The 27,827-nt window shown below is 37.0% G+C and overlaps 1 protein-coding gene and 1 long non-coding RNA gene across 4 annotated transcripts; one reads left to right on the forward strand and one right to left on the reverse strand.

Moving 5' to 3' along the window:
- Positions 1-173: 173 nt before the first annotated feature.
- On the reverse strand, positions 174-27,827 carry LOC116292903 (uncharacterized). 3 transcript variants are annotated; one of them, XM_089024554.1, is made up of 24 exons: positions 27,658-27,827; positions 11,614-11,711; positions 11,425-11,503; positions 10,816-10,962; positions 10,195-10,343; positions 9,799-9,948; positions 9,433-9,516; positions 8,965-9,088; positions 8,631-8,722; positions 8,238-8,336; positions 7,940-8,027; positions 7,788-7,852; positions 6,515-6,917; positions 5,791-6,107; positions 5,272-5,550; positions 4,324-4,587; positions 3,213-3,518; positions 2,584-2,958; positions 2,101-2,184; positions 1,773-1,988; positions 1,528-1,617; positions 1,010-1,278; positions 487-646; positions 174-308 (listed from the first exon to the last, which is right to left on the reverse strand). In XM_089024554.1, exons 1-24 carry the CDS (start codon positions 27,710-27,712, stop codon positions 183-185), a joined length of 4,119 nt encoding a protein of 1,372 aa, XP_088880680.1. In that variant the 5' UTR covers positions 27,713-27,827; the 3' UTR covers positions 174-182. The 3 variants fall into 3 exon arrangements, with proteins under 3 accessions (XP_088880680.1, XP_088880678.1, XP_088880679.1); XM_089024552.1 differs by lacking the exon at positions 27,658-27,827 and adding an exon at positions 23,280-23,545; XM_089024553.1 differs by lacking the exon at positions 27,658-27,827 and adding an exon at positions 13,271-13,659.
- LOC116292905 (uncharacterized) lies at positions 16,591-18,417 on the forward strand. The gene is made up of 2 exons (XR_004196739.1): positions 16,591-16,840; positions 16,915-18,417. It is a non-coding gene; the product is annotated as an uncharacterized LOC116292905 (long non-coding RNA).

A 27,827-nucleotide genomic window follows, 5' to 3' on the forward strand; every position in this document is an offset into this window, starting at 1 on the left:
CGTCATAGAAAAGGGATCGAAAAGAAACGATCTATTGATTTGCATGAGCTACAAAATTGACATCATGTTACAATTGACGTCATGTTAAAGGTGACGTCATGTTAAACAATGACGTCATGTTAACAAGTGACGTCATAGAAAAGGGATCGACAAGGGACGATTCCTGGACTGACCTTTGATTGTCAGACAGGTACTGCTTTTTCTTCTGATCTTATAACACCATGATTGAGGACAGCCGCTGCTCCGTCCATCGCGTCGCTGATGTTGTTGACTGGAGAAGTTACTGTCCCATTAGCTCGTCTGAAGCCCTAGAAAATGTAATTAAGAAGGGAAGGGTGAGTAAACAACCAGCAAAGAATGTAGAGGGGAGGGGTGAGCAACAGGACACTGAATACAACGTTTACAAATATTTCCAGAAATAAAGCTCGGGCTACCTGTGGTATGAGCCCTTCATATAATATAACTAAAGTACAGCAGTATTCTTACGTTCGGTCCAAATGATGGCTTTCCTCTTCTTTCACGGTGGATTAAGAAAACGATGAAGCCTGTTAAAGCAACAGCCAGTATACCAAAAACAGCTCCCATAGCAGCCAGGCCTGATGAGCTGACCGAGGATTTCTGGACCTTTTCTGATGACGTCGTCGAGCTGTGATATAAATGTCAAACGAATTCATGAATTTTGGGTTAAATATTTGAAATATCGTTCTTTGGTTCTAGCTGAGAAATGTCCAGATTCTCTGCTTTATTGTTAGTGGACCGTTTTATTATGGGTGTGGTGTTTTCCATTAGAGACCACGTGTCATTCTCTTGTGTAATATTTCTTTGTTTTCTAAGTAACGCTCAAAAGAATACAGGCAGAAATCAGGAACCATTGATCTAGTCTAATCTCATTTACATGAGAAAGAATCAATCTCCCTGGGGGTAAAAAATCTATTGCTGTGCCTCCTGTCATGGCTGCTATCTTGTGATGGTGCAAAGTCTCCACACTACTAAATGGCTAGTTACTTACTCTTTGGGTTGCCTCGAGGATGGCGGTGTTAGTCTACCTCCAGGCCAGACAATCTTTCGTCGGATACTCAAACCCTTGGAAGGTGTGTAGCTCCCAACCAGTATCCATGAGTTTCCATTTAGGTTAACCAGATCATACTCCGCCAGTCCATCTTGGTTCGAGTCGAAAAACGCTTTAGTTCCTACTGCGCTGTCGAAGCCAGTTTCAGCGTCTTTCATCTTCTTGAGTTCTCCTATCAGTTCGCGTTGCATTGTGGGACGTGGCGTGAGCTATAAGGGAAATAATGTTGAATCGAGTCAAATCAAGTGAAACGTTTTTGATATTCTAAACGATTTTGTCTATAAGTTTTGGGTGTTGACGTTACTAGGAACATATTGATTCTTTATTTTTCCTTTGATGTTTGCATATTTTTGCATTAATTGTTTTATTCCAAGCAGGTAAACGAAGCTCAATTATGTAATATAAAAAGTTAAAGAAACATTCTGTTGTCATAGAAACGAGGGATTTCAACCAGTTACCTTGGTAACGGTCTTGGCTTCGTGTAATCTTGTCAACGCGTTAGCGAAGGCCAGAACAGCATCTTGTACTTGAGCAACATAGGCTGACGTCTGTAGAAGCAAAACGACGTTAACACTAATGCCTCTGACAATCGCAACATTTTATAATGTTCTATGGTTCATAATAGACACATTTGGCTTTGACTAGAAGTTAGCCGCATTTGAGTTGGCCGCACATGACTTTATTGCGCATGCGTGATTTTTACCTCTTGAACACGTGACGAATGAATAAGTCCTGGATATAGAATGGCATCTTTCTCGGCCCAGTTCTTCAAGAGCTCTCGGTAGATCTGGCCGTCGCCAGCCTTGGGTCTGGTACCCACCATGCCTTGCATTGCATGCTTAAGGTTTGGCGTATTGATAAATGTTGATGACGTTGAGCCGTCTGTTCCGAGCCACGCCCACTTTTTACCCGTCATGCCCTAGGAGATAAAAGGAAAATATCAGGTCGTTGTATGGTTGGGGTTTGGCAAAAGTCCGGAAAAGAAAAATGAGTAGGTGGTTGGATGGATGGATGGAGATGGATTTTTTTACCTGTTCAATGGCTTCTTGAAAGACCTTTTCTGCGTCGTCAGTCACCGAGCTGATCAGATTTACTGCTGCTCCACTAGACTTCAGCTGGAAACAAAAAAACGAGCGAGCATTAGAATTACATTAGATAATTGGTGGAGTCTTGATATTGATTCCTGCACTCGGCATCATAGCGTGTGATTAAAGTCTGATGGGACTCTCCTTTGATTGGAAGGTTTTCTCCGGGTTCTCAAGTTTTCTCCGGGTTCTCGGGTTTTCTCCGGATTATCGGATTTCCCCTTTGGTAACTTTATTCCAAAGATATTTTGTTAGTTCTCACACTTAATATCTATCTTCAGGGGTCCCTCAACTAAACCAAACATGCTTTGGTGCCCTGACGTAGATCAGCCAAAAGGTTGTTCAGAGTCAACAGAATTGAGGCTCTGAGCCATCCTTTGCCGCAAAGACGATATTATTTAAAATTTAACATAAATCAGTGTTACTTACATCGTTAATCTCTTCGCTAACGGAGTGTTTAGTGTGCATATTGAATCTCTCCTCCGCGGTGATCTCAACTCCAGTTCTACGCAAATCCAGTGCGAATTTTCTTGCCAAATCTTCAGCATAATCATCTGTTGTGGCAATGGTTCCAATCCTCTCCCACCCATATCTCCCGACAAGCTTTGCAAGGGCCATGGCCTGGTGGTCGTCAGCTGCGCACGTGCGGAAGAAGTACGGGTAGGCTTGTTTATCGGACAGTTTGGATGAAGTCGAGGCATATGACATCTGGGGGATCTTACGTGATCTGGTTGCCTTGGAGATAGCGATAGAACACGTGGACCTTGCCTCGCCCAAGATCAGGTCGATGTCATCTGGAAGATCCTTATGAGAAAGCAAAACAAATGGGTTGAAGAATGGATGGAATAAAATCAAAAGAAAACGGAAGGGAGTAGGGGAAAAACAGAACGACTCAAATGGCATAATATAATGGAATGGAATTTTTAGGTAAAAAGTATATTGACAAAAGGCACTATAAACGTTAACAGAGATAGACGGACAGACAGACAGACAGAAAGAAAGAAAAAAAGAGGAAACAGACGGAAAGACAGACAAGAAATAGTGCAATTGCCAATTACCTTGGCAGCTTTGTCACACGTCACAGTACTGGGACCACCATCCACCAGGATATAACTAAACGCCACTTTAAAATTAGGATCAGCATTAACCTGACTGACAGCCACTTTGAAAGCAGATTCCCATTCTCTTCCCAGCTCGGCCAGGGACCCGAGGTCGCTGTGCTTGGGAAAGAAAGCAGCGATTTTGTAGGTTGGTCGGCCATCACCGACTATCGGTATGGTGGTTCCCCCGGGGAAAACAGGATCACGTGTGATGGTCACGTCTTTGGTCTTTGGGTCGTACTGTCCCACTGTGATCCAGTTATCCTGGAGATTAAAATACACTCTCATAATGGGATTATTTATATTATCACGTCGCAAGTCGAAGCCACTGGTCACGTAATCGCAGGTACATCTGTTGATAACTGAAGCATCATCAACTTTCTAATACTTTGTATTTACTTTCTTTTTAGACCAAGGATTTTCCCTAATTATTTGTTATTCATTCATTTCTTTTATTCACTTACCCACTCAACTATTCTACAAAAAAAAAAAAAAAAAAAAAAACTTAAAAATCTACAAAGCTTTTCGCTGTCGTATTATCACAGCGTGGGACAATCACAACAGAGCTAGGCTCCAAATTAAGTGAAAGCCCAGAGATCGAATTAGAATTTAAAAGTTGATTTTTGAGGAGGGAGGAAAACCGGAGAACCCGGAGGAAAACCCTCGAAGCACAGGAGAGAACCAATAAACAACTCTACTCACATCACATACGACATCGAGATCGGCAGGACTCGAACTGGGGCCACATTGGTGAGAGGCGGCGCATTAGCAGCATTAGCGCATTATTCGTTCATTCATTTTAAAAACATTATGTACTAGTTACCATTTCCAGTGTCGTTTGAATTTTTCATGTCCGTTTTTCCATTTGATTACTGTTTCATTGATTTATGCATGCTTTCAATTATTCCTTCGTTCGTTTGTCACTCACTCATTTGTTCGTTATTTTAGTTTAAGCAGATCATGTTCCATTCACCAATGCCTTTAGCTTTATCAATTTCTTTTCATTTGATCATTTATTCATTGTTCATCCATTCATTCTCTTTTGTTTATTTATCTTCCATCAACTCACCTGCAGGTTAACAACATCATATCGAGGCGGCCCGTCCAAATACTGATCAAAATACATGACGTCATTATTCCCAGTCGCGCTCGGATATCCTGAACTTGGATCATCAAAAGATTTCAGTTTTTGGTAGAGCTTATCTCGGACGGTCATGACGTTGCTTGATCGACTTATTTGCTTCTTGTTGACGAGGTCTGACAGAGCGAGGGCAACACCGTGCACAGCATCGAAAAGTTGTGGCATAAACACAGATGTGGCGGGGCTTCGATTCTGTAATAAAGTATTAACCATTAATTTATGTTGTAAGGCTTGATCAAGAAGGAAAGAAATAATACTCAAGGGGAGGTAAAGAGATGTGGTGGGGCTTTGGTTCTGTAATAAAGTATTAACCATTAATTTATGTTGTAAGGCTTGATCAAGAAGGAAAGAAATAATACTCAAGGGGAGGTAAAGAGATGTGGTGGGGCTTTGGTTCTGTAATAAAGTATTATTCTTTATTAATTTATCTTGTAAGGCTCGAAAAAAAGAAAGAAATAATACTTAAGGGCACAACTTGTGTTATGTTCGTCCTAAAGAGGGATTCGATAGCCGCCATTTTGAAGGACAACATTTTGGGTAACACACAACAGGCAGAACGAAGCCTGGGAGTGGATGAACAAACAAAAATAATGAATGGTGAGATAAAACAAAGAACGCAGCTCACATGTAGAACAATACACATTGTTCACCATAACCATGCTTTCTTTGTTTTTGTTATGTTGCCCAATCCCAAGCTTCGTTCTACCAGTGGACACCGACCCAACATTTTACTAGTGTTCCTGTCCTACAACATGGCTGCCGTTAAACGGCATAGATCAATATATCAAATAATCATAAATATAAATTAATGAGACTTGTAAGGAAATAAATAATACTCAAGAGGATGAAAAGAGATGTGTATTTCAGTCAACATACCGGTCTTCCAGGATAGACACCCTGGCTCCCGTCCATCCACGCAGCAAGAAATCGATAATACAGACTTCCCGCACCATTCTTTGGTTGTACGCCCAACATGCCTTTCATTGCTCTCTGAAGATCCTTCTGCTTGTCGAAGGTAGATGTTGTTGCTCCGTCGCTTGCTAGCCACACCCATCCCTTACCAGTCATCCCCAGTTCTCTGATCTGCTGGAAAACTGTTTCTGCATCGTTCCGTACCATGGAGATAAGGTTGACTTTGGTGCCCGCGGTTTTCAACTGGATTTAAGGTCAATAGATAGTATAAATAATGGTAAACTAGCATCATTACTATCATCATCGTCATCGTCATCATCATTATCATCATCACCACCACAATCATCATCAACATCATCACCACCATCCATCACCAACATCATTACCACTAGCACCATCATCATCACCATCACCATCACCATTGTTATCAACATCATTGCTATCATAATTATTGCAATAAACGTCAACACATCACCATCATACCTTGTCAACCTTGGGCCTCACAACGTTAGCGCGTCCGTTAATAGGAAACTCTTGCGTCGACGCAACAGTAACAGGGACATCTGGCATTCCTTCCACTTCCTTCTTGAAATCATCAGCCAGATCGCCTCCATATGCGTCCGAGGTGGACAATATGCCTACTTCTGGCCAGCGGTATTTGCGAAAGAGGGCGGCAAGAGCACGAGCTTGGTTGGCATCTGATGAGCTTGTGCGGAAGAAGTACTTGTATTTTGTTTTGTCGGAGAGTCTTGAAGATGTTGAACCAAAGGATACTTGTGGGACTCGATGGCTGCTGGAACCTATGCGATGACAAGAATGGAGTTACATTAGTAATTAATGATAAGAATGTATGTTAGAGTGATTGGCATGGTCAAAACCCGAGGATATACAAGTTTGTGTGTCATTTGAGAAGAATAGTCAGAAAAAGAAAGAAAGAATGTATAAAATAATGATAAAAAAACAAGCAAGTTGACAAATATGCCAAAAGAAAAGAAAGCAAGCAAGCAACGAAGGAAGGAAGAATAACGAAGGAAGCAAGCAGGGAAACAAGTAAGCAAGAAAGTAGGAAGGAGGAAAGGAGGGATGGAGTAAAGAGAAAGAGAAAGCGATTAAAGAAAAAGCTGCAAAACCAAATAGAAGTCTCTATTTCACAGCCGTTTTTTCACCCCCACAAAACAAGCATATTTAATCATATTATAGGACTCACCAAAAACTTTAGCGGCTGCCGCTGAACAGTCAGATCTGTAGGCACCAATTACAGCAACAACACCATCGTTAGCCAACCGACCGGCAGCAATCTTACAATCAGTCGCAGGATCCTTGCCAACCTTTTGTACTTTTACGTCAAAATCAACCGACAGAGATAAATCTTTATTCATCATGTCCACGGCTACGTTGAGCGCTGCCTGGAATTCTTTACCCAACTGGGCCAGCACTCCTAGTTCTGGGAGGGTTGGTGCTAAGAAGCCAATCCTAAAGGTGGTTTTTCCAGGAAGACCTTTGTCTGTTGGTGGTATACGCGTGTTTCCTGGCCAAATGATATTTTTTTGGGGTAGTTTCTCGATACCAATGGACTTATTCCAGGTAGCGACTCTCTCCCACACGATACCCTGGAATCAAATAAGATAATAAGATTGAATAAAATTCACGAGTGTCCTCGCCGAAAATGGTATTTTGTATCTATCGGAGTTAAACAATTGTTCCTGGTTGTGATTTTTTTCTCATCATATGGCGGCTACCTTATTACAGTCAACCCTCTTTACAGCGGACACCCTTGGGACCGTCACTTGACGTCCGTAATAGCGAGCGTCCGCAATAACGAGAATTAATTACGGTCATTTCTTTGTCATCATTTTTACCGGGGATTTTTCTCCTGTCCGTAATAGCGAGGTGTCCGTAATATCAGGGTGTCCGTAATAGCAAGGTGTCCGTAATAGCGAGGTGTCCGTAATATCAGGGTGTCCGTAATAGCAAGGTGTCCGTAATAGCGAGGTGTCCGTAATATCAGGGTGTCCGTAATAGCAAGGTGTCCGTAATAGCGAGGTGTCCGTAATAGCGAGGTGTCCGTAATAGCGAGGTGTCCGTAATATCAGGGTGTCCGTAATAGCAAGGTGTCCGTAATAGCGAGGTGTCCGTAATATCAGGGTGTCCGTAATAGCGAGGTGTCCGTAATAGCGAGGAGTCCGTAATAGCGAGGTGTCCGTAATAGCGAGGTGTCCGTAATAGCGAGGTGTCCGTAATAGCGAGGTGTCCGTAATAGCGAGGTGTCCGTAATATCAGGGTGTCCGCAAGGCGAGAGTTCACTGTACATAAAATTTTCATGACGCGTTAATCTTACGTTTGCGCAGGTTGCTCATTTCGCGACATTTTAATAGCGAGCTTTAGTTGCAATTTAACAAATTATTCGCAAAACCTTGCATTCAATAAGGTTCGTATGGCCAGGCATTTCGATTTGTGACTTGTCAACTTTCAGTCATTACCTTGAGATTCACGACGTCATAGGCAGGAGGACCATCGAAGTTGCTGTCGAAATAAGTGTTCATTCCTAAGAGAATAAAAAACTTATTCAAGACAATTTTCTCTTCATTTAGACGGGTGGTACGGAAAGATTACACGAGGGCAGCATACGTACCTAAAGCGCTCTCGAAGCCATTCACAGGATTGTTGAATTTCTTGAGCTCATCGAAAACTAAGCTCCTAAGCTTTTGTGGTGAGTCGCCCTGTAAAATAAATAAGAATTGCTGTCCTTAAAGGTATCGAAAAAGTAGTAAATGATCCTTCTTTTGTATATATTCTCTGTAATATACTTTCTCAAGTTAAAACACACCATATTTTACCAAGTCTGATATGGAATCAGAACCTGGATTTTTATTACCAGCTATTCCTGAGTTGTCATTAGCATGACTCTACCAGAGTGTTTAGGTACTTACTGGTGCTATTTTCCCAGCTTTTTCCAGCCGGTCAAACGCGAGGTAATAGGCGTTGACAGCGTCATAAACTTGAGGCACATAAGAAGACGTTCGCAGTGGCTGAAATATCCAAGAAAAATAAATGTTAAATCATATATTCATGTAATTTTTAATTTAGTAAAAAAAATACACACTACAAAAAAACTTAACTCTCTCAGAGCGTGCACTTTGGCTTCGAAGGGTTTGTTCCGGTTCTGGTGTTTATTGAGCACCTTCGTTATCATTAGCTCAGCGGCAAAGCGCATGCGCCCTAGAAACTTATTTGTGACGGATAGGAAGAAAAACCCGCCATGTTATATCTTGAGCATTCCACAGGAAGCCCGAATAATACATTTATCAAATTAAGTGACATACCGTATCATAGATGACTCCGGGGTATTTAGATCTTATGTTACGTTTATTCCACCAATGGACGACAACTTGAAGAAATACTCCACCATTACCAGCTGTGAAAAGAAAGTGGTCAATTTTACCTAATTTTGCACCTTTTTGGATTAGGCCTCCAATTTCACACATCTATCTTACGATTACGACAAGAAGGCATCATTGAAAAACAGCCTAAAGGCTCCTGCAATTACAAGAACTTTCAAAACATTACTCGTGTCTATTAATTTCCAAATTGTACTCGAGATCGTGCGATTTCCTATACAAATTATTAAAAACGTATTTAGATGAATTAAATAATTACATCTTGGTGCAATTCCTATGGCACCCTGCATACTCTTCTTGATATCTGGGTGTGTCTTATTTGACAAAGGTGTTGCTGTTACTCCATCTGTGCCGATCCATACCCAGCCTTGCCCTGACATACCCTACCACAAGAAAGACAACACATCCATTACGAACGCCTATACGTTTAGCAAATCTATCTTTAAGGTACTTGATCTGGCTAAGGGCAAGAAAAAAAGTCACTTTTCTGACATTTTATGGAGTGTTCATAATGTAGCTAGATACTTTGTCATGTTTTTTTTTTTTTTTTTTTTTTTTTGCAATAAAAATATTCGATTGTGTTAGAAAAACGGCCTTAAACTTCGTATCTAGGAAGCCATTTTGATGCTGAACGTGCGTAACAAAAGAGCGCTTATGCAACTTGACCTGCCTGTTTCAGCATGCGTTATTCAATTCTGTTACTTCTCAGTATCCAAAGATTTCTCACCTTATCCTTGGCTTTCTGAAAGACTGTCTGGGCATTCTTCGGTAGAGAACTCACAAGGTTTACTCTAGTTTGTGAGTCTTTGAGCTAAAATTTAATAATAATCAATAGATTAGATAAAACTCAATATGTAAAAAGATATCTCTGAAGCTGGAACCTTGGCAGAAAATATCATGAAGAGCAAAGAAATGCAAAAGAACTTTCCTGAGTGACCACGAAACAATGGTTCTAAGTCGAGTTTGGACTTTTCATACATTTGTTGGCATTTTATCAAGTGGAACAACGAATGGAGCCTTTGTTTCGTGGGGTCACTCAAGCAAAATCGGGAAAGGTTTATTCCAGGAAAACGAGAGGAAAACATCGACTTACCAATTGTACTTTTCTTTCAATTGTATCAGGCTGAGCCGAGGAGGAAAACCTCGACGAAGCTACCACTCGAACTCCTTTGATTCTTGACTGGGTTTCAAACCGGTCTGACAAGTTTTTAGCAGAAATGTCAGTGGACGTAATGGTGCTTACCTAGAGAATGAACGTGAACGAAATATGAATGTCAATTGAGAAATAAGAAAGAAAGAAAACAGGAACTCGGACTTGCATGTTACAGTCAATATAATAGCAACCATGTTGAACAGAAGAACTTTGAACTATCTTTTCTTGGCTTAAAAAACTTTCGAGTTAATAAGAAAAAAGTACACTGAATAAGATTCATGCAAGAGGTTCAGTTCTCTTCTCGAGAGTTAAGAAAAAAGAAATTTTTTCTCTTACCCTTTTCCAGTTGAAGTGTGTAACCAGAGCGACTAGGGCTGATGCTTGATGAACGTCGCTGGCACAAGTCCTGAAGAACTTTGGGAAAGTCTTTTTGTTGGAAAGCATTGGCGACGTTGAGCCGTAAGAGATTTGTGTCATGGTATTAGCTATAAATAAAAATCTTATTAAAAATCCGGAAAAAAAACCTTTTTTACTCATAAGGCCTTGAAATAATTATAAAGAGATGGATGTTAAAAAATATAAGCGAGAAAAAGTAATTCCCTTGTCTGGCGAACCATAAAATTTTTCAGCCGGTCACTTCCTTGTTACCAACAACAATAACCTTTCTCTTCGCTAACACGAACCAGGAAGTGCTTCAAATTAGTTGCTGATATTGTTAACTGTGAAATCATGTCCGTAATTCCTGGATTTCCTGGAAAGGCCCTGAGAACAGTTCTTTTCAAGATTGTAGTCCAGTAATAATAGCTCTGACAGTTATTGCACCCATTTTTTTCCAGATCCTGTAAACGAATTCTTTGCCGAACTTTCCAGAAGTAACAAGAGACAGGAAAAGGTTTGCTAGAATAACCACCTCTAACAATGAAAAAAAACCTGAATGGAAATGAAAAAAAGTCTTACCATTGTCTCTGAAGTACTGATGTGAAGCGATCGAACACGACGATCGAAGACCACCGACGACGCCAACAATGTCTGGGTCAGCGGCTAGCTGCTGTGCAGCAATTTTACAAGTTGTAGAAGGGTCAAGTCCACCATCTTTGACCATACCTTCAAAAGATAGATAAAATGTTGCATCATCTTGCATAATTTGGTTGGCATAATCCTAACAAACTGCAGTAAATTTTGTTATACAAAAATACATAAATTTAGTGGCAGCCATGTTGTGGAGCAACACCAGAAAATTCAATGACATGTTCTCTCCGGCCTTTTTCAATACCAAAACTTAGGATTTTACTGCCCTGTTGTATGACGTGAGTACTGTAAAATCCCTCCCTTAAAATTTTTTCTTCACGTGGTAAAATAAATAGCAGCAATGTTTTAGGACCAAACAATTTTTTATCCGTTTGGAAATAAAATTATGCCTTTTCATGCCCTAAAGAACATCTAATTGTTCCTTCTCCCCACAATGGATACCTTGGAAACTTTCTATACTAAAAGGCAGATTATTCCCAATTGACTTTTAAAGTCAACTTGTAAAATTTAACATAAATCTGCAAAGTTTGTTCTTACTTTTGAAGTCGGTCGAGAGCCTGACTCTTCCTCTGGCTTTAGCATTAATAATCTCAACTGCTATTCTGAATGCGGTTTCCTGGTCAAAATAAAAGCGTCGAACAAAACGAGCTTAAAAACTGTTGCAAAGGCTTCTTTCCCAACCTGCCAAGAAAACGTTAATTTTTTGAAAAAATAACTAACACTTACTAGTTCTATGCCTAATGTAGATGTTGCTCCTAAACCACTGTGAAGTGGGGCAATAAATCCTAGTTTTATCGTGATATTCTCCTGTGTAGAATGTAAACCTAAAAATCAGAAGAAAAAAAAGAGTTAACTGCAGTTATTGAAAAACATCCAACAAACGGATGCTAAATTTGCAAGAATTTTTTAATCAAGTTTTTTTTATCAACATTTTGATTTCACCGTGGTGAGTGATCACAAACTGCCCTAGACACCCTTGAGGACATTAACTCTAAAATTACCATCTCATTATCAAATAACTTCAGTCAAATACCGCTTTAAAGATGAGATGCTTGACAAATCATTTCAAATCAAGTCCAATTAACAATGTGTTCAATCGGGTTATACAAAGATAAGTTTCAAAACAGTAGTTTTGGATTGAAGTATTAAAACTTTAGGCGCCCAAATAAAATTTGATAGTATCTGCAAAAATGCTTAGAACTATGTCTAGGAAAATAACTATTAAAGTTAAAAGGCAGAACGCAAAACTGAACTGCACGTGACGGAATTGAAGACCAAGAAAGACCATTGACAAATTAACAAGTAGTATCTATTGATGTGCGCTTAAGACTCAGCAAAAATTAGTTATGGAATTCTTAAAAGAAACTGATGGAAAAGGATGTCTACGTAAAAGAATCCACAAATGAATACATCTACAAATTTCGTTTCAACAGAGAGGAACGATTTTCAAACCAATACACAACTCAGTGTACCAACGACTTATCTATATTCACTGATGTATCGGCGCGTTTGAAATTCTAGGTATTTTGAAAAGCGAATGTTTACGATCAAAGACATCTTTAGCGAGCCTAGCGAGTTCAGCCACCAAGTATGCGTCTCTTAATTGGCGGATAATTGCCCAATTATTAGGTTACAAGCTTCTAGATTTCTTCTCAGAAACACCAATGTGATTCTCTCAAAAGGGGTTGAGGAGTTAAGGAATTTAAGGCCATGAATCGTTTAAAGATCACACGTGCATGCTTGATGGAGACTGATCAGGGAACCAACAGAAGACTAAGACCGTTGTGTGGTGGTAATAGCCCTAAGGCCAAGCGTCTGTGCTACGAAAAAGACCAAATGTTCCTAGTCCTACTTACGCACGACAAAGGCGTTTCTTGAGAACACAAATTTTGCGCCTCTTTTCTAAAAAATCCACTAAATTGCCATAATTCTTTTAAAAGATATTCCAATAACCATCAATTAAAGTTTAATATGAGATCTAATCGTAGTAATTGGATTGATGTCAGAATGATGGTGTAAAATTTTTTGTGTTTAGCTGAACCACTCAAGTCAACATTTGTCTTGATCCTAATCCTTCCTTATGATAGTACAACCAAAACACATTAACGTACATGGCAATTCTTTGTGAAAAAAGTAAAAAAATGTCCTAGAAAATGAGAATTAATTAACAATTCCGACGAAGACGCTTTGCAGTGGGAACCGAAGTAAACTTGTTGAGCGAAATTAATAGTACTACTTGAAATTCCAATTGCCTTTCCAAAGTGATTTTTTGGGACAACTGTAGGAAGAAGTTCTTCTTGGAGCAATCGATGAAGTCTGGTCCAGATGCGAAAAACAACCATCAAACACGCACGCCATATGCAAGGATGGCATCCCAACTCACCAGTAGAATTAGAGAAAATTCTGCCATCTGTAAGTTGTGCAAGACACAGAAGAAACAGCAACGTTGATAGTTCCATTGCTCTGAAAGATCTATTCTCCGGTTAAGGCACTTCAAAATGGAAGGAAACTTTAGAGGCTTGGGCTAACCCGATTCGTGATGATACGGTCTTGAAATGCGTGGTATAGGAAATGCCAAGCTTTCTCCGTAAAACCACCTACTTTTATACGTCAAAACAGGGAAATAAGCGAATACACTGTTTATGAACAAATAACTTCAAGCCAATTGTTGGAAAATCTGTAATTTCAATGGCGTAGAGTGTTAGAAACAGTTTCTATCAACAACATTAACATGGCAAGGTAAGGCGAGAGAGACTTGTCCTTTGGTGCCCTTAGAGGCTAGAGTTTCAGAGTGACGAAAGCAACACTGACAAGTATGTTACAACAAAATAAACAGTTTTTCTTGAAAGTAAAGAGATGGACGTTTCCTGAGCCATGTTTGTGTAAAGAGTTAAAAAAGGTGACAAAATCGTTAAAGAATTCAAAGTATAGACTATGAAAACACTGGAAGGGGTAAAAGTAATCGTTGCTAAGGAGTGTTTGATGGGTTACTACGTATGTTTGGGAAAGTTATTCAGAATAAGTGGTAGAAAGAATGCAATTTGACAGGAGGGATACCTGCAGAGAAATTAAGGGATACTTATGGGGTACAGCCCCAGAACTGTACCAAAATGACTAAATGTCTCTACTCCATTGGAAGATTTGAGACTAAAGGACCTCTCAGTGCTGCAGAGGTTCCCTTACAAGAAATTACAAAAATTAGGGGACTTTATTTTCCTTGTTGGCCATCTCATCGAGATTTAGGATGTTGTTGTTTTTGGAAAAAAAGGTATTAGTTGACTCGATGAGATATTTCCTGGATAAAGCTTCCAATTAGGAACAAAAAGAATCCATTGTCTAAAATGCCCGTCTATGAGGCACCGACCAACGTCACCGACCAACGTACATGGACTCTAAAGACTGGATAAGATCGCGTTGGAGCAAACTGGGTGCCCAAAATACATGGGCTGCCAAACACCCTAGATATCATCTCCTAAATTTAGAGAGCTTTGGAGAATTGAAATTTTAATCTAAACTTCAAAGCCATAACGCTTTTTAAATTACGATAGCAAAACAACTGAAGGAAGAAAGTTCATTAAAAGATGCTCTCGAAGGGTTGTACTTTTGAAAGCCTAATTGCAAAGAAAACAATGAATGGCTGATGGCTGCTCTTGTTGAGCAATCACGGACGAACGATATTTGATAGGCATTTGTAACCCGATGCTTATCTCCTAACTCTTCCGATTGTTTGTTTCGAGGTGTTGAAATCTTGCTAACAAGCAGGTAGATATCGAAACCCTTTCATGGCCGCTTACAACGAGGATTTCAACTAATTTTAACTTAAATGTCCCAAATATCTCTACCAAGTAAAGTTTTCTCAAATATGGCTAAGTACTGAAGATATTTGGTCGAGAGAAGATGCGTAGAAACGAAGGAATGTAGAGTTGACGCCCAGAAAAACTCGTCGAAGCGACGCCATCACTACAGCGTCAAAGCAAACCGAGTTTCAGGAAAGATTGGTCATTCATTGGTTCCTTCCTCGTGCGTAAGGCTTTTTCCACATTACTTTCAAGGCATTCCTTAAAATGAAGACTTGTAAAAGAGTTTAGGAGCTTTGTTAATAAAGTAAGTTAGAATTGCGTGTAAACGGTTGTACTAATTTATCTGCCACTGCATGTTCAGACAGATCTGTCTAGTCTATAAGATCTGGCTAACATTACAGTTGTGTTTCTTCAGGACTCGCTTCTCTTTTTCTCCCTGGACCCCTAATTCATCGAATTCACACGTAAAGAAAGCGTTTTGTGTCTTGTTAGCGCTTAGAAAGCGTCATAAGCTGAACGATTGCTTCCGATCGAGATTATACATTTCCACGTTTGTTCATAGTGTGAAAACATTTTGTTCATCAATTCAAGCATTTAAACCTACTACAAACTCGTCTGTTTCTTTGTCCATGTAAAAACTACAAAGGAACACTTAACTTGAGATTAGTTTCCAAGTACTCGGTCGTTTGACGAACCGAACTTTCTGGACCATCTCTATGACACCGATTCAATTTTGAAACGCTTAAACTTTTAACTTATCTTGAAAATTTGGATACGAAATCAAAAGAAAAAGCACAAAAAAGTTCTAGTTCTTGCGAGTTTGTGTAAATTTATGTCGATAAATATTTATTAGCAAAAACAAAAACATTAAGGCAACAGAACTTGAAGAGAATAATAGATCAACTTCTAACAAAATGGCCACTGATATTTGTACAAACTGAAGTCGGGAATTTCTCAAATAAACTCAAATGGCACTTGGAAACGTTGCTAAATTATGATTTTTTAATAAACGTTAGCCACGCAATCTTTACTGGCTTCGATAAAATCATCTTTGTATGGGAGTTTAAGAAAGATGTATGAAGAAAGGAATGTACAAGTTAGAAATGTCCCAGCCATGAAAAAGGCAATAGAGCTACCATGACAAAAATCAAATTTAGTTTGGATTTACACTAAAAAAATTAATGTGTAAAATAAGACATTAAAAGGGGTCATTGGAAATATCTTGTCACAGACAACAGATAACATTTTTTAGCACTGAAGAAATGTGTTCAATGTTGTCCACTTAATACAACAGAAGCCACTGCCTTTTACAGTTTAGTTCTTGTTATCTCCTAGATATAGTTTAACTTTCTCGCATACATCACGCATTTACAAAGTAGAATTGTTATTCAGAAACGACTACCCTGTGGAATACACTTTTTAAAATCATTTGATTCGGATAAACGTTGGCCTACAACTGAATTGTTCAACTAAAAGTTTTCGCTGCCGCCGCCAAAACTTTTACATTTAAGTTGTTTAACTTGTTTTCTAAGCAATGTACTTTCTCAGCATTATTTACTATTACACAAGTCTTTTAGTTTCACTTTGACCTAAGTTACTTAACTTACGTAAAACTTAATTGAGGAACAAGAATTGTGATGAAAAAAACTTTATTGGTTTAATTGGAGAACTTGAAAAGAAAATTACATGGCGCCATTATTAGATTCCTTGAAGGTCCATGTTGGTTTACTCAAGAAAAGTTTAGTTTTTGAACTCAAGGCTTAGACAAGGTTTAACCAAGCACCCAATGAAATTATAGACTTAATAACTAAGTTTATTACTCGAAAATCATTGTAGTGCATAGTAATGTTCACTGATAGTTCTTAGGTAACATCTTTCTAAATGCAACAAGCAAGACAAGTCGAGTGGCAGCATGTTTGTTGCTGTTGATCTTCAAAACTAAACAACAATCGCCCTCAGCAAAACTCTCAATGAAAAACGAACCAATTTTGTTTTGAAAGGGAAAACGATTAAGCTACCCTTTAAGTAGACTTGAACTAAAAGATTTTCCAAGAAAACGGAGACTTTCAAATCTGTGAAGATTGCATGATCTAAAGCATTTGAAGACGACATTTTTTCTGTTAAAACTACCCAAAGTATTTTGGAAACCTCTTGTGAGTATTTTAACTTTTTACAAGTAGCTCCCTTACTACATGAATTTTAACTTTAGGTATGCGTAATTCTACAGTGATATTAGGAGAAATAATTGTGATGGTTTTGAGCATTGTCTTGTTCTGACATAACGTCTGGGTGGCTGACTGAATATAAGGTGAGGCAACCATTTCATTAACTTTTGATCACCTCGCCGAAAGACTGGCAACAGATGCAGTAACTGGATTAAATTAATACTTAGGAACAACTGAACCAAGCTGAAACGATGGGGGAACTGAATAAGCACAATCTTTTGGATAATCTTGCTCAAGAATATAATAAAATCAAGATGTCGCACCAAGGAGTCATTTTTCAAAAAAAACTTTGATGTGCATTTGCCAAGGTCTGTCTTCATGAATCTATCCTAGTTGACAAAGTTTTGAACTCCGAATGACATTGAAATTTCGCAAAGCGAAGTAATTCTAGTTCTGAATTCTAAAACAGGAGAAAGCGCTGACAGTAAATTCAACTTTTAAATTTTAAAAGCTTTGATCTTTTTATCAAGATAAGACAATTATAAACTAAAAGTTTGCAAGAAAGACTCAACATTTTTGTGGGAGCATTCAGCTTCATGTAAAAAACTCGCTTAAGAATCAGAAAAGTGAATCACAAATAATATTCATACCAAGACAAAAAATAATTTTAGCATCTAAAGGTAGTCAAAGTTAAATGCTGAACGTTTGTATGGCTTCTATGCTGATTGAATTTTTATTGTGAGTAATCAAGTAGTGTCTTATGAATAGATTCTGTTGTCTTCATGGAAATGTTGTTTTCTGCAAGTCCTTTGGAAGAAACGAGCAACACAGAGACCCAAGCATTTTTAAATTGATGATAAAGAATCCAATGCTGTCATAGGAATCGTGTAAGCAAATTCAACTCTAAACTCTACACAATTTTGTTTTGATGTCAGTACATTTACGTGTAAAAAATTTGTACAAGGACAAAACATCCAGGAATCCGCAAACACTGTAAGACCCTTTTATGAAATACTTTACCAAATTAAATCCGAACTTCAGAAACGTTTCAGCACTTTTGTCTTAGTGTTAGTACATTTACGTACAAAATACGCAAAAGGACAACATCTCCAAGAATCAAACACTATAAGACTGTTTTATGAAATACTTAACCAAATTAGATTCTTACATGTTTAAAATATTTCGAGATGTCGTTAAATAGACTAAAAAAATGATGTTTGAAGTTTGCTTCAAATGTCTTGGAAAACCACTATGACTCAAATCATGACCCGCAAAATAAACTTGTACAAATTTCGTAGACAATCCAGTCCGTAGCGTAAAAGAAGAGATTAATATTTGAAATCAGATTTTCATAAGGATAACATATCGTTCAACATGAGTCCAGTCTAAGCCCAAGAAAACAATTTCTGGAAAACTTATATTGTAGAGAAAAAACTGGCAAAACATTTTGAGAAAAAGCTTCGCTCTCATGATCATGATAGTAATTCAAAATAAAAGCTAAATGTGAAGATAACAGGTCAAAATAACTATTCTTAAAGAAATATCCTTCGAGTTTGTTCAAACAATTTTGCATTGGTGTTCATGAATTCCCGCCTGATAATTTTGAAACGTAATGAAGAATACTAAAATTGTTGTTTTGTTAAGTTAAACAATATAGTAGTCCATCAAGGGTGAAGTCTAAATTCATACCACATGAAATAAACGCATCAAAATGAAACTCTTACTTCAATTTTAATGAACTCTAATGATTTAAAACATAATTATTAAAGAGGGGTCCAAAAGTAACCTGGGGTAGCCTTTTAACAAGAACTGCCTTGTCCGCATTGAAAGCTTTAATTCGTTTGGTTAATTGTAGTCAATTTGGAGGGGAAAAATCATATAAAAAATGTTCTGATGCATATGTTCTTAATCTCTTCTCTTCACAAATATTTAGGCAAAAATCAAGATTTGTGAATAAGCGTGAATTGTGAGGTTATGTGGATTATTAGGCTAAAAAACTATACAAGCACATAAAGAATAAATATATGATAACCTAAGTTCCCAAGCAAGACAAAATTCCTACATGGATTTGCCTGTTCTTGTGAGCTTAAAGTTTTAAAAAGTCAACATATGGATTTGAACTTAGGATTTCGAAGAAAAGTATTTACTTCTAACACCTATTTAAAGGTTTAATTCAAAGGGTGGACTCTTGTGGAATAGGTGAAGAACTGTGACCTAGTGAAGCGACTAATATGTCTCTGTGAGACGGCCATTAAATCTAAGAGGTGTCTGCAGAGTTTTTATCTCGGAGTCTTTATGCTAACAAGCTCAGTGAAATCCTCAGATTACCACTCGTATCTCTCATTATAGCATACCAGCGCTGCCTTGAAGATCGTCTTGAGATAAGCCGCGTGCTATCGCGAGTAAACAGGGGGACATGATAAAAATAGCATCAAGGGGTTTCCTATTGTTTGGATGATTTTGGTGGGTGGGTAGCGTGAGATGGATGACGGACACCGCCTCGACTGATACCACTGAGTGGTGAACATCCTTGAATTATTAATCCAAGCTGTTGCTCCGGAAGACAATCCTTTAGTTTTCTATACGGGGGTACGATAAATGAACCTCTATTTTTATATAGAAGATTAATTGATTAATTAACTATTCAATTAAATTTATCAATTTATCAAAGACGAATAATGACATCATTAGCTTCCAAGAAGAAAAGGCGAAAAGATATAACAGAGAAGTGTTTGAAAAGAAAGTTGAGGAGAAAATATTTTTTCAGTGTAATAAGATGATCTCCGCCACAGTCACCGCAGAATCTAGGGAACAGTTTCTTTTGTGTTCTCGGAAACTTTTAAGTTCACTTTGCTTAATAGGGGCAACCGCTAGGAAGACTTCGGCACGCAAGAAAACGAAAACGTACCCAGTGACTTATCAGTTGGGAATTACTTTACTAATAATGGGAGAATGGTTTCGCGTTTCTAATACAGTGGTTGATCCACGGTGGAAGTTTTAACGGAAACTCTTGTACAGCGGCGTTGCCAAGGAGCAAACTTCATGACAACTGATTGCACTGTGTAACATGTCCCAGTGTCATGAAATCTAGAAATACTTTTACTCGTGCAACCTGAAAATCCTTGTTTCGCGAGGCAAGCTTCATCTGAAGAAATGTTCACTCAATTGCAAAATTATTCTGTCGGGTTTGAAAAATAAACCACAGAAGCTGAGTCCAAAATTGTATTCCGGTAAATGACAATTATCCTCTGATGTATTCGTTTGAGATACAGAGACGATATGAAACAAGTGTTAAAAGCCTCCATGCTTTCTGTCGGTGCAAATATTCATGAACATTCTACGTTTCTGACACCCGACAACGATTTTGAAATTGAGTTTATACGTAACATCCGTCGTACAACCTTTAAATCACTTGGTAGAAAAGTATTTTTATAACGCTGGCTCTCCTAAAGCACATATCATAGAAAAGTTCACGGCTGCCATGCTGTCAGAGGGCAGACTAAAATAATTGTTGTACTTGAAAAATGAAATATCTTTTACGGTAAGCAGAAATTGGAATTATAATTGGCTTACAAAATGGCTACCATTTTACCGATTAGGTAAAGAAACGAAGCATGGGTCACGTGATTGGACTTACTAAGGGCACGGAAAAGAAAAAAGTAAAGTTGAAACGCATATTATATTTATGATGACCAAAAACCTTTCCCTGCAACAAGACTTGCACGAGATTTCTTGATACCTCAGCACTTAGATTTTTCTTTTGTAATGCACCCTTACTCACGAGTACAGTGTCATAAAGGAAATGGTAATCTGTCCTAGCAGCCATGATGGCTAATCATGGAAATGAAAGTCATGCTGTAAAACATTGCCAAACCACAATATTGCCACTCGGCTGACTTGACAAAATGTTCGGATAATGCTGTCGGCACCGACATCCATCGTGATTGGACCGCGTGAAGGATTTACGTCACAATCTTAAAATGTAACAAGTATAGGACATTAAAAGCATCCGAAAACATGGGCTTTTAAGGACCTCGAATGAACTTGTCTTTGAACGAAGGAAAGCCCGTGTTATGATGGATCCATTCAGTTTGAATCTCTGACTGTACAACGATTAAAAAACACTTGGGGATCGATCCAAATTGACCCAATCTAACTTCAAATCACTTGGTGAACTATTTTCATATCGTTGGCTCTCCTAAAGGAATATCATAGTGGTTCACGGCAGCCATCTTGTCCAGATGACAAGATAAAATAAATTTTGCAATTTTGAGAAAAGAATACTGAGAATTTTAATTGCTTTACAACATGGCTGCCATGAACCCAACTATAGGGGGATTTGTAATGTGGTGTAAAATTGAGAAAATTTAATTTCTGTTTTAAGCTATGCTTTACTACAACGCAAAACATGTTGGTCTGTTAGTTTTCATTGAATATGAGGCGTGCCGGCCAAGATGGCGGTAGCCAGTTTAGTTTGAGTTTCCATGAGAAAATTATACTTTGCAACGAAATTATGATTCAAAATACATTTGTGTTTGCAAACACCTCAGTAAAAGATTTTGACAAAGCATTTGTTGTTTTCTAAATAAATGTACTGTAAAATGGACCTCGAATTGCCATGTAACTTGATTAAATACAAAAACAGCATATGAAATACCAAGCAAGGTATTGCTTTTCCCTCACAAAACACGTTGGTAAAAGCGGCATTAGAGGCACGGTTAAAAGACAAGCCAAGAAAATTGGCCATGTTATGATTTTTCACATATTTGAATCACTTTGCTGTAGTTCTGTAAAAGTATTGAAATAAGTAGGTGTTGTTTGTCTTGCTTCATTGAGTGATGTTTCGTAATTCCTAAACAAGCAAAAATGTGCTTTTCACACTTTGGAAACTGAGAAACCAAAGTGAATCGCCTGTAAACTGTCTATCAAAGGAAGGAAGGATAGATAAAAAATGCAGAATGCAAAAGCATCAGGAAAGGCGGCACATTATAAAAAGCTCTAGCCTTTGGGAAAATGATTTAGCTCAGTTCTTGAAGCGAATGAAGAAGAGCTGTACAGAAAATGTACATGGTACGAATAAGATATTAGAAAAATATATAAATACAGGGCTTAAATGATCTTTTAACAGATGAAGCTTTGAGATACAGTACATCATGCTGAGTTGAGTAAATCTTCTAAAACGTGAGGCAATGCAAGCTCACAGCAGAAACCTTAAACTTATTGCTTTCTCAGATGACAGCCAACAAAGAGTGATGGATCGCAAAAAAATTTTTACTTCCGGCGAAAACCACAGCATACCTATGAAACTAAATATTTATCACCCAAAAAAAAGGTTACAAGACATAAATTTTCCCCTGGAAGTGGTACGAATGATATCACATCCTTACAGAGGTTTAAAAGATGTTGTTCTGTTAGAGTAGAGTGGCTGGGGAGCATAGAACGATTACACAAAGAGGTTGACAACATGACAAGGGCGTAAGCGCGGACGATTTATGAGTTGGAAGATAATACGACTTTGACAAATGAGGATAATGTAAACATCGTCAATGTTTCGGATGCTAAATCATTCAGTGAACGCGTAAGTGCAAAGAAATTTGTCATAACAGCGCCGTGTACAACTCACAAGAATTTCAAAATTGGAGCCCTTCTTGGCAATTAAATATATATGAATTTTGAGTATTTTTGGGACAGTTTGATGCGGTTTCCAAAAGGTTTATTTTTAGCGTTTCTGTCCATGGAGTCAATCAGATTATCTGACATACATACACGTGTTCTGAAGTATTTTTAAGGCAAAAAGCAAGAAAATTAAAATGTAAGGAAAGATGAAAAGTTAAGATTTTAGATGGAAGTATATTGGAAGTTTTGGTGTAGGTAATTTTCACTAAATACCGCTTCATCAACGTTGGTGTGCAAGTTTACATTGCCAAATGTTTATAAGATGGTAGGCAAATAAAACTTAAAGCAAAAATTAAAAGAAAACACACTTTACCACTCAAATAAAGCTTAAACAGTAAATACTAAAAGTTCGTTACGCACCTTGTAAAATAGATTAAAAAGAAAATATATGAAGTTAATGAGTTAAAAGGAGACTCTGCTCGCAGGGTAAGAAAGACGGAGTGTTTGGATTTTAACCCCAAGAAGGATTCCATTTTTTTAAAACGAATTTTGAATAATAAAGTCAAGAAGAAAGTAGAAAATTTGTAAGCAGCTAAAATAATTTCATACCGTAGAAATTATTTTTCATTCATTCGAGCTGTCAAATCGACACTGTAGTTGTACTACAGCTAGAAAATGTCCATCTATCGATTTGCCAACTCAAAACACAAACTACTACAAGTTTTTACTCGATAAAACCTTGAGTATTTGACGTTCTACATAAGAAACTCAACAAAAGACAAATAAGGAAAGCTCTTTGTCTAAAACTTACCTTGTTTAGTAGACCCAGAAGACAACAAAGCCTCACAAAGGACAATAATCGTAGATAAAATGACCAACACAACAACAAGAACGATAAACTTCGATGTACGTGAAAAAGATCTTCGTTCCTCTACAACAAGATTATACCTCCCCATTCTAACTACGAGCCCTCTGACCAAAGGTTGAACTATATCAAGAAAGGTCTAGTGTACAAACCAACTAAATACAAACTACGTTTACGATGAGTATCGGAGAGCGAAGTGCGAACAGAAACCGTGATAAACGAGTAAAGGAAATGGTGTGCATAGTTTTTACGTCACGATTCCTTTGTCTCAAACTGGGCTGATCCGTGCCTGGATAATTTCACTAAAACTTCAAAAAAATCGGTAGTAGACAATGAATAAGAGCTTATTCTAAGTTTGTTTGAGTATAATGTAAATTTCTTAAGAAGTAAAGAGTGTAGAGAGTGAAAAAAATTAGCTCGGGAAAAAGAAAAAAAAAAAAAGAAATTGCCATCTGTCCTTTCATGACAACGCGCGCGCGTCATAATGGTTTTTTGTTGTGTTAAATTTCAATTCAAACGGATCATTTTACTACTCATACTTCTATTACTATAATCTTAAGATAAAACCTAAATAAAAAACATTGATTCCAAATAAAATATGAATTCTTTTTAGGACCAATATTTAAATCATTAAATAAAATAATACAAATCGCCAAACAATGCGAAAACAATTTTCGCTAATGATAATTGCCGCAGTCGAGTTTATCTTTAAGTCTTACAAATGTTTCCTAAACTTAACTCCTGAAGTTTTGAAATGTATTATAGCTAAACAAAGCACTTTTTTCCACTTTTTTCTTCCCTTTCTTCTCTCTTCAGACTCACTTTTTCACAAACTATTACGTAGATACTTCTTTTATTCCATACTCTTATTTCTTTCTATCCAAACCAAGAGAAATTGATGTGCCATTTTACAATCACGACAACTTAATGTTTCTAGCGCAAGTTTTAAATTCAGCATATATGGATTGACTCTTCTTATATAATTCTAATTTCAAAATATATACATCTGTAAAACATGCGCAAATTCTACCGCACTAAATTCTCATAACAAAAATTCTAAATTTACTTTCAGAAAAAAAAACACATTACGAAGTTTGTAGTGCTTGTTCGATTCAATATTAATTAACTACAATAAACCTTGAATCAGAAGCGATAGTTTCTGGTGTTTTTTTGTGTGTTTTTTGCTTGGCTTATGCTTGAAGAACTTTGTAAGAAACCGTTCAAATAAATTTATAGATTTCAATTTACTTTACCTAAGTTTCTATTTTTTCTTCTTCTCTCCTAGCACATCGTGTTACTATTTATACATTATCTGTTACATCATTTCATTCACATAAAGTAAACTATTTCCTGATCATTACTTTATCAATCTGTTTCCTCTTTTTCTTCAAGTTCTTTTTCATCCCTTTTTTTATCCCTTTACCATGTTTGTACTTCCTTTTCATTTATTCAGAGGTAATGATTTGTTTACAGTTTTAACACCAGAAAAAATGGGATTTATGTAATGCAACTAGTATTAATTAATATCAATGGAAAAACAAAATAGAATCGCAAGTATGGGAGTTGTCTGGAAATTCTAGCAGAGTGATTTTGATAAAAATTTGGGCCGTAAAATAATATAAGGCTACCATGTGAAGAAACTACATACTTAGTTACTTACGGTAGTTAAACTTAGCAAACTTAACTGCAAAACAAAAGAAGCAGAAACAAACTTTGTGATTCGCTGATTCGTATTCTCAAGGGCTGTAAATTTGTGATAAATTCTACATGCACTATATGACATATGAAAGGCCTTGCAGTTAGCATTCTTAACCTGGAGGTTGACAAAGGTTACAGACAATAATTTGTTAAGAATGTACTCAAATACTTGATAATCCCTTGCACGCACCAAAGGTCATGCTTGGCTTGCTTAAACAAAAAACATACATAACCTTTGTATATGAAACTCTTCAGCAGTAAGTATGACACTATGATATTGCTCAATAATTACGATGGTATTTGATTATCAAGCAGGGACATTATTACCTTAGCATTATTTATATTGAAAGTGAATGGGGGTGGATCGAGGCACACACATCTCACTACAAAGTATAAATATAAAATTAAAGGTATTCTCCTATCAACTGAAAAGATTAAAAACATCTGAGCTTTCGAGCAACCATCTAAGCTCTGATGCTTTTGAACTTTGATGTTGAAAAAAGAGTATCTTCCCTCTTAATTAAAATGTCCAAGCAAAAGAACCTACATTTTGTGATTTATAAATATATACTTTTTACTTTATTCACAATATTTTGTTTTTGCTTTTTAACACAAATTAATAGAGGGTATCATTTCAATTCTTTCTTCTTATCCATTATATTACCTTTAGAAATTTTCCCCAAAATTATAGGATTCCACTACCCCTCCCCCTAATCATTACATCATCCCACAAAAATTTCACTGAAGAAAATTAGCCCGTTTTTAGCAAGTTTGAATTTTTTTCACATCTTAAAAAATAATGTGAAAGAACGAAATTTTTAAAAATTATTTAATAATTATTGTTAGATAAAAGATGAAATACATGAGTAAATCTAAGGACTTTTGGTAAGAAACTCTAAATAAGTAACAAATTATTAAATATAAAACTACAAAATTCTTGATTTAAGAATTTGAAATTATTTATTTATTTATTTTGTAAACAAAACTAGCTACAAATTTTAAACAAAACGCGAATCTGCAAGTGTTACAAAAAGTCTAGACAAAAACTAATTTCTTTTTATCTGTAAAGCATAATTATTTGGTGAAAAATGCATTAAGAAACGGTTTCACAAAATTATGATTTTAAGATAAGATACAACAGTGCTAATTATGCGAATTATTTTACTAAAAGATTCGTAATTATTTTTATCTGTATATCGCTAAATTAAGCGAGAATTGAACTCAATTAAGAACTTTCAATTTAGAAATTGATAGAATTGAATTCATAAAAATTGTTAAGAAATTATCGAAAATTTTCCGTAATTTTGAGGATAGCTATCTTTTTTAGTTTTACTATTTAGCTTGGGTTTGTTCCTACGAGATAGTTTTTAAGTTTCATAGTATTAATGAGAAGCTCCTAAGATGGCGTCGATAACCTCTGTGTTATCAAATTTTGGGTTGCTTTAAGGAAATAAGATTGTGGTTGAGAGAAATTTAAAGAACGAATACCGCATGTTGGTTATGTTATATCAAATTATCTCTAACTCGAACAGCGCTAACTTCTACTCAAATCCAAATAATATAATACTCCCCTAAACAAGATAATCTCAATGTAATCTAGATATAAAAACAACGTATAGAATCTTGAATAGAATCTTGAATAGAATAGTACTTGAAGGTACTAAAGAATCCCTGTTGGAGAACTTCGGAAGCTCGCTTCGCGAAGAAGAATACCTCGGAATATCCGGAAAGCGCACCGCACAACTAAGGCTAAAATTACAAGGAATGATTCACTCGGTACGTCATTAAATGTTTGATATTCAAGCAAGATCTTTGCAAAGTTTTCTTAAGGAAAAGTTTTGATGTACACAAGGGTTACATTCCAGGATATGAAATGTACAATAGAGACAGTAAAGATGGATTATGTGACAGTATATTTGAGCATAGAGCTTTGTAGAACAGTAAAGCCAGAGACGATTACTCTTTACAAGCTTTAATATCTCAGTGGATAAGCGTCTAATTGGACTCACTTAAGCGATCAGATAGCACAAAAAAAGTACTTAATTGCCAAGTTAACTAAACATTTGTTTATGAATCGCAGAGATTGAAAAATTAGCGTTTGTGAGTTTCCTCACGAGCGACCACAATTTCGTAGCTCATTCCTCAATCTCGCACCATATGTCACTTTTACACCTTGAAATCATAGAAACCCGCTATAAACCCTCGTATTCCTGCCGTAATACTTCCTAGTTTATTCGCATCAAGTACGTGGTTAAACAGTGTTTTTTCTAGTGAATTCAAAATTCAATAAACTAGAAAAAAAGGGCCGAAAAAAAGTGCTTGAAACTGAGAAATCTACATTTATTGAAAGCGCAAGCGACGCGCGCGCTTAGTTTTATCGAGTCTCTAAGTAACACACTTGGGAGAGAACCTCTCTACGGGATTTATCTTCTAATACTTGTACAATTTAGTGAACTATTAGTATCTGCCAAAAAGTCGTAAATCACTTTTGATTTATGCTCCGAGCGACCTCGAGCAAAGGAATTTCACATAAATCATTCGAGATTTGAAAAGTTCACCTCAGCTAGAGGATCACTTCCATTATTGGTATTCTCAAATTACACAAGTCAAAAGATATCATTCTTACCTTGAAAACACTGTAGAATTATCAGAAATATCGAGAAAAGCTTCATCCAGGCCATGGCTAGTAGTCCAGACCCGTTAGAATCCGTTTAAATCCAAAAATCCTGGAATGAAGAACATAAACAAACTTGAGCGCTTGTCGAGTTAACAAATCCTACCGACTGTGTCGGCATG

This window comes from Actinia tenebrosa, unplaced genomic scaffold (assembly GCF_029948245.1).
Source record: "Actinia tenebrosa isolate PJP-AT-01 unplaced genomic scaffold, QUT_ActTen_1.0 PGA_scaffold9__36_contigs__length_13948895, whole genome shotgun sequence".
NCBI classification, from domain to species: Eukaryota; Metazoa; Cnidaria; class Anthozoa; order Actiniaria; family Actiniidae; genus Actinia; species Actinia tenebrosa.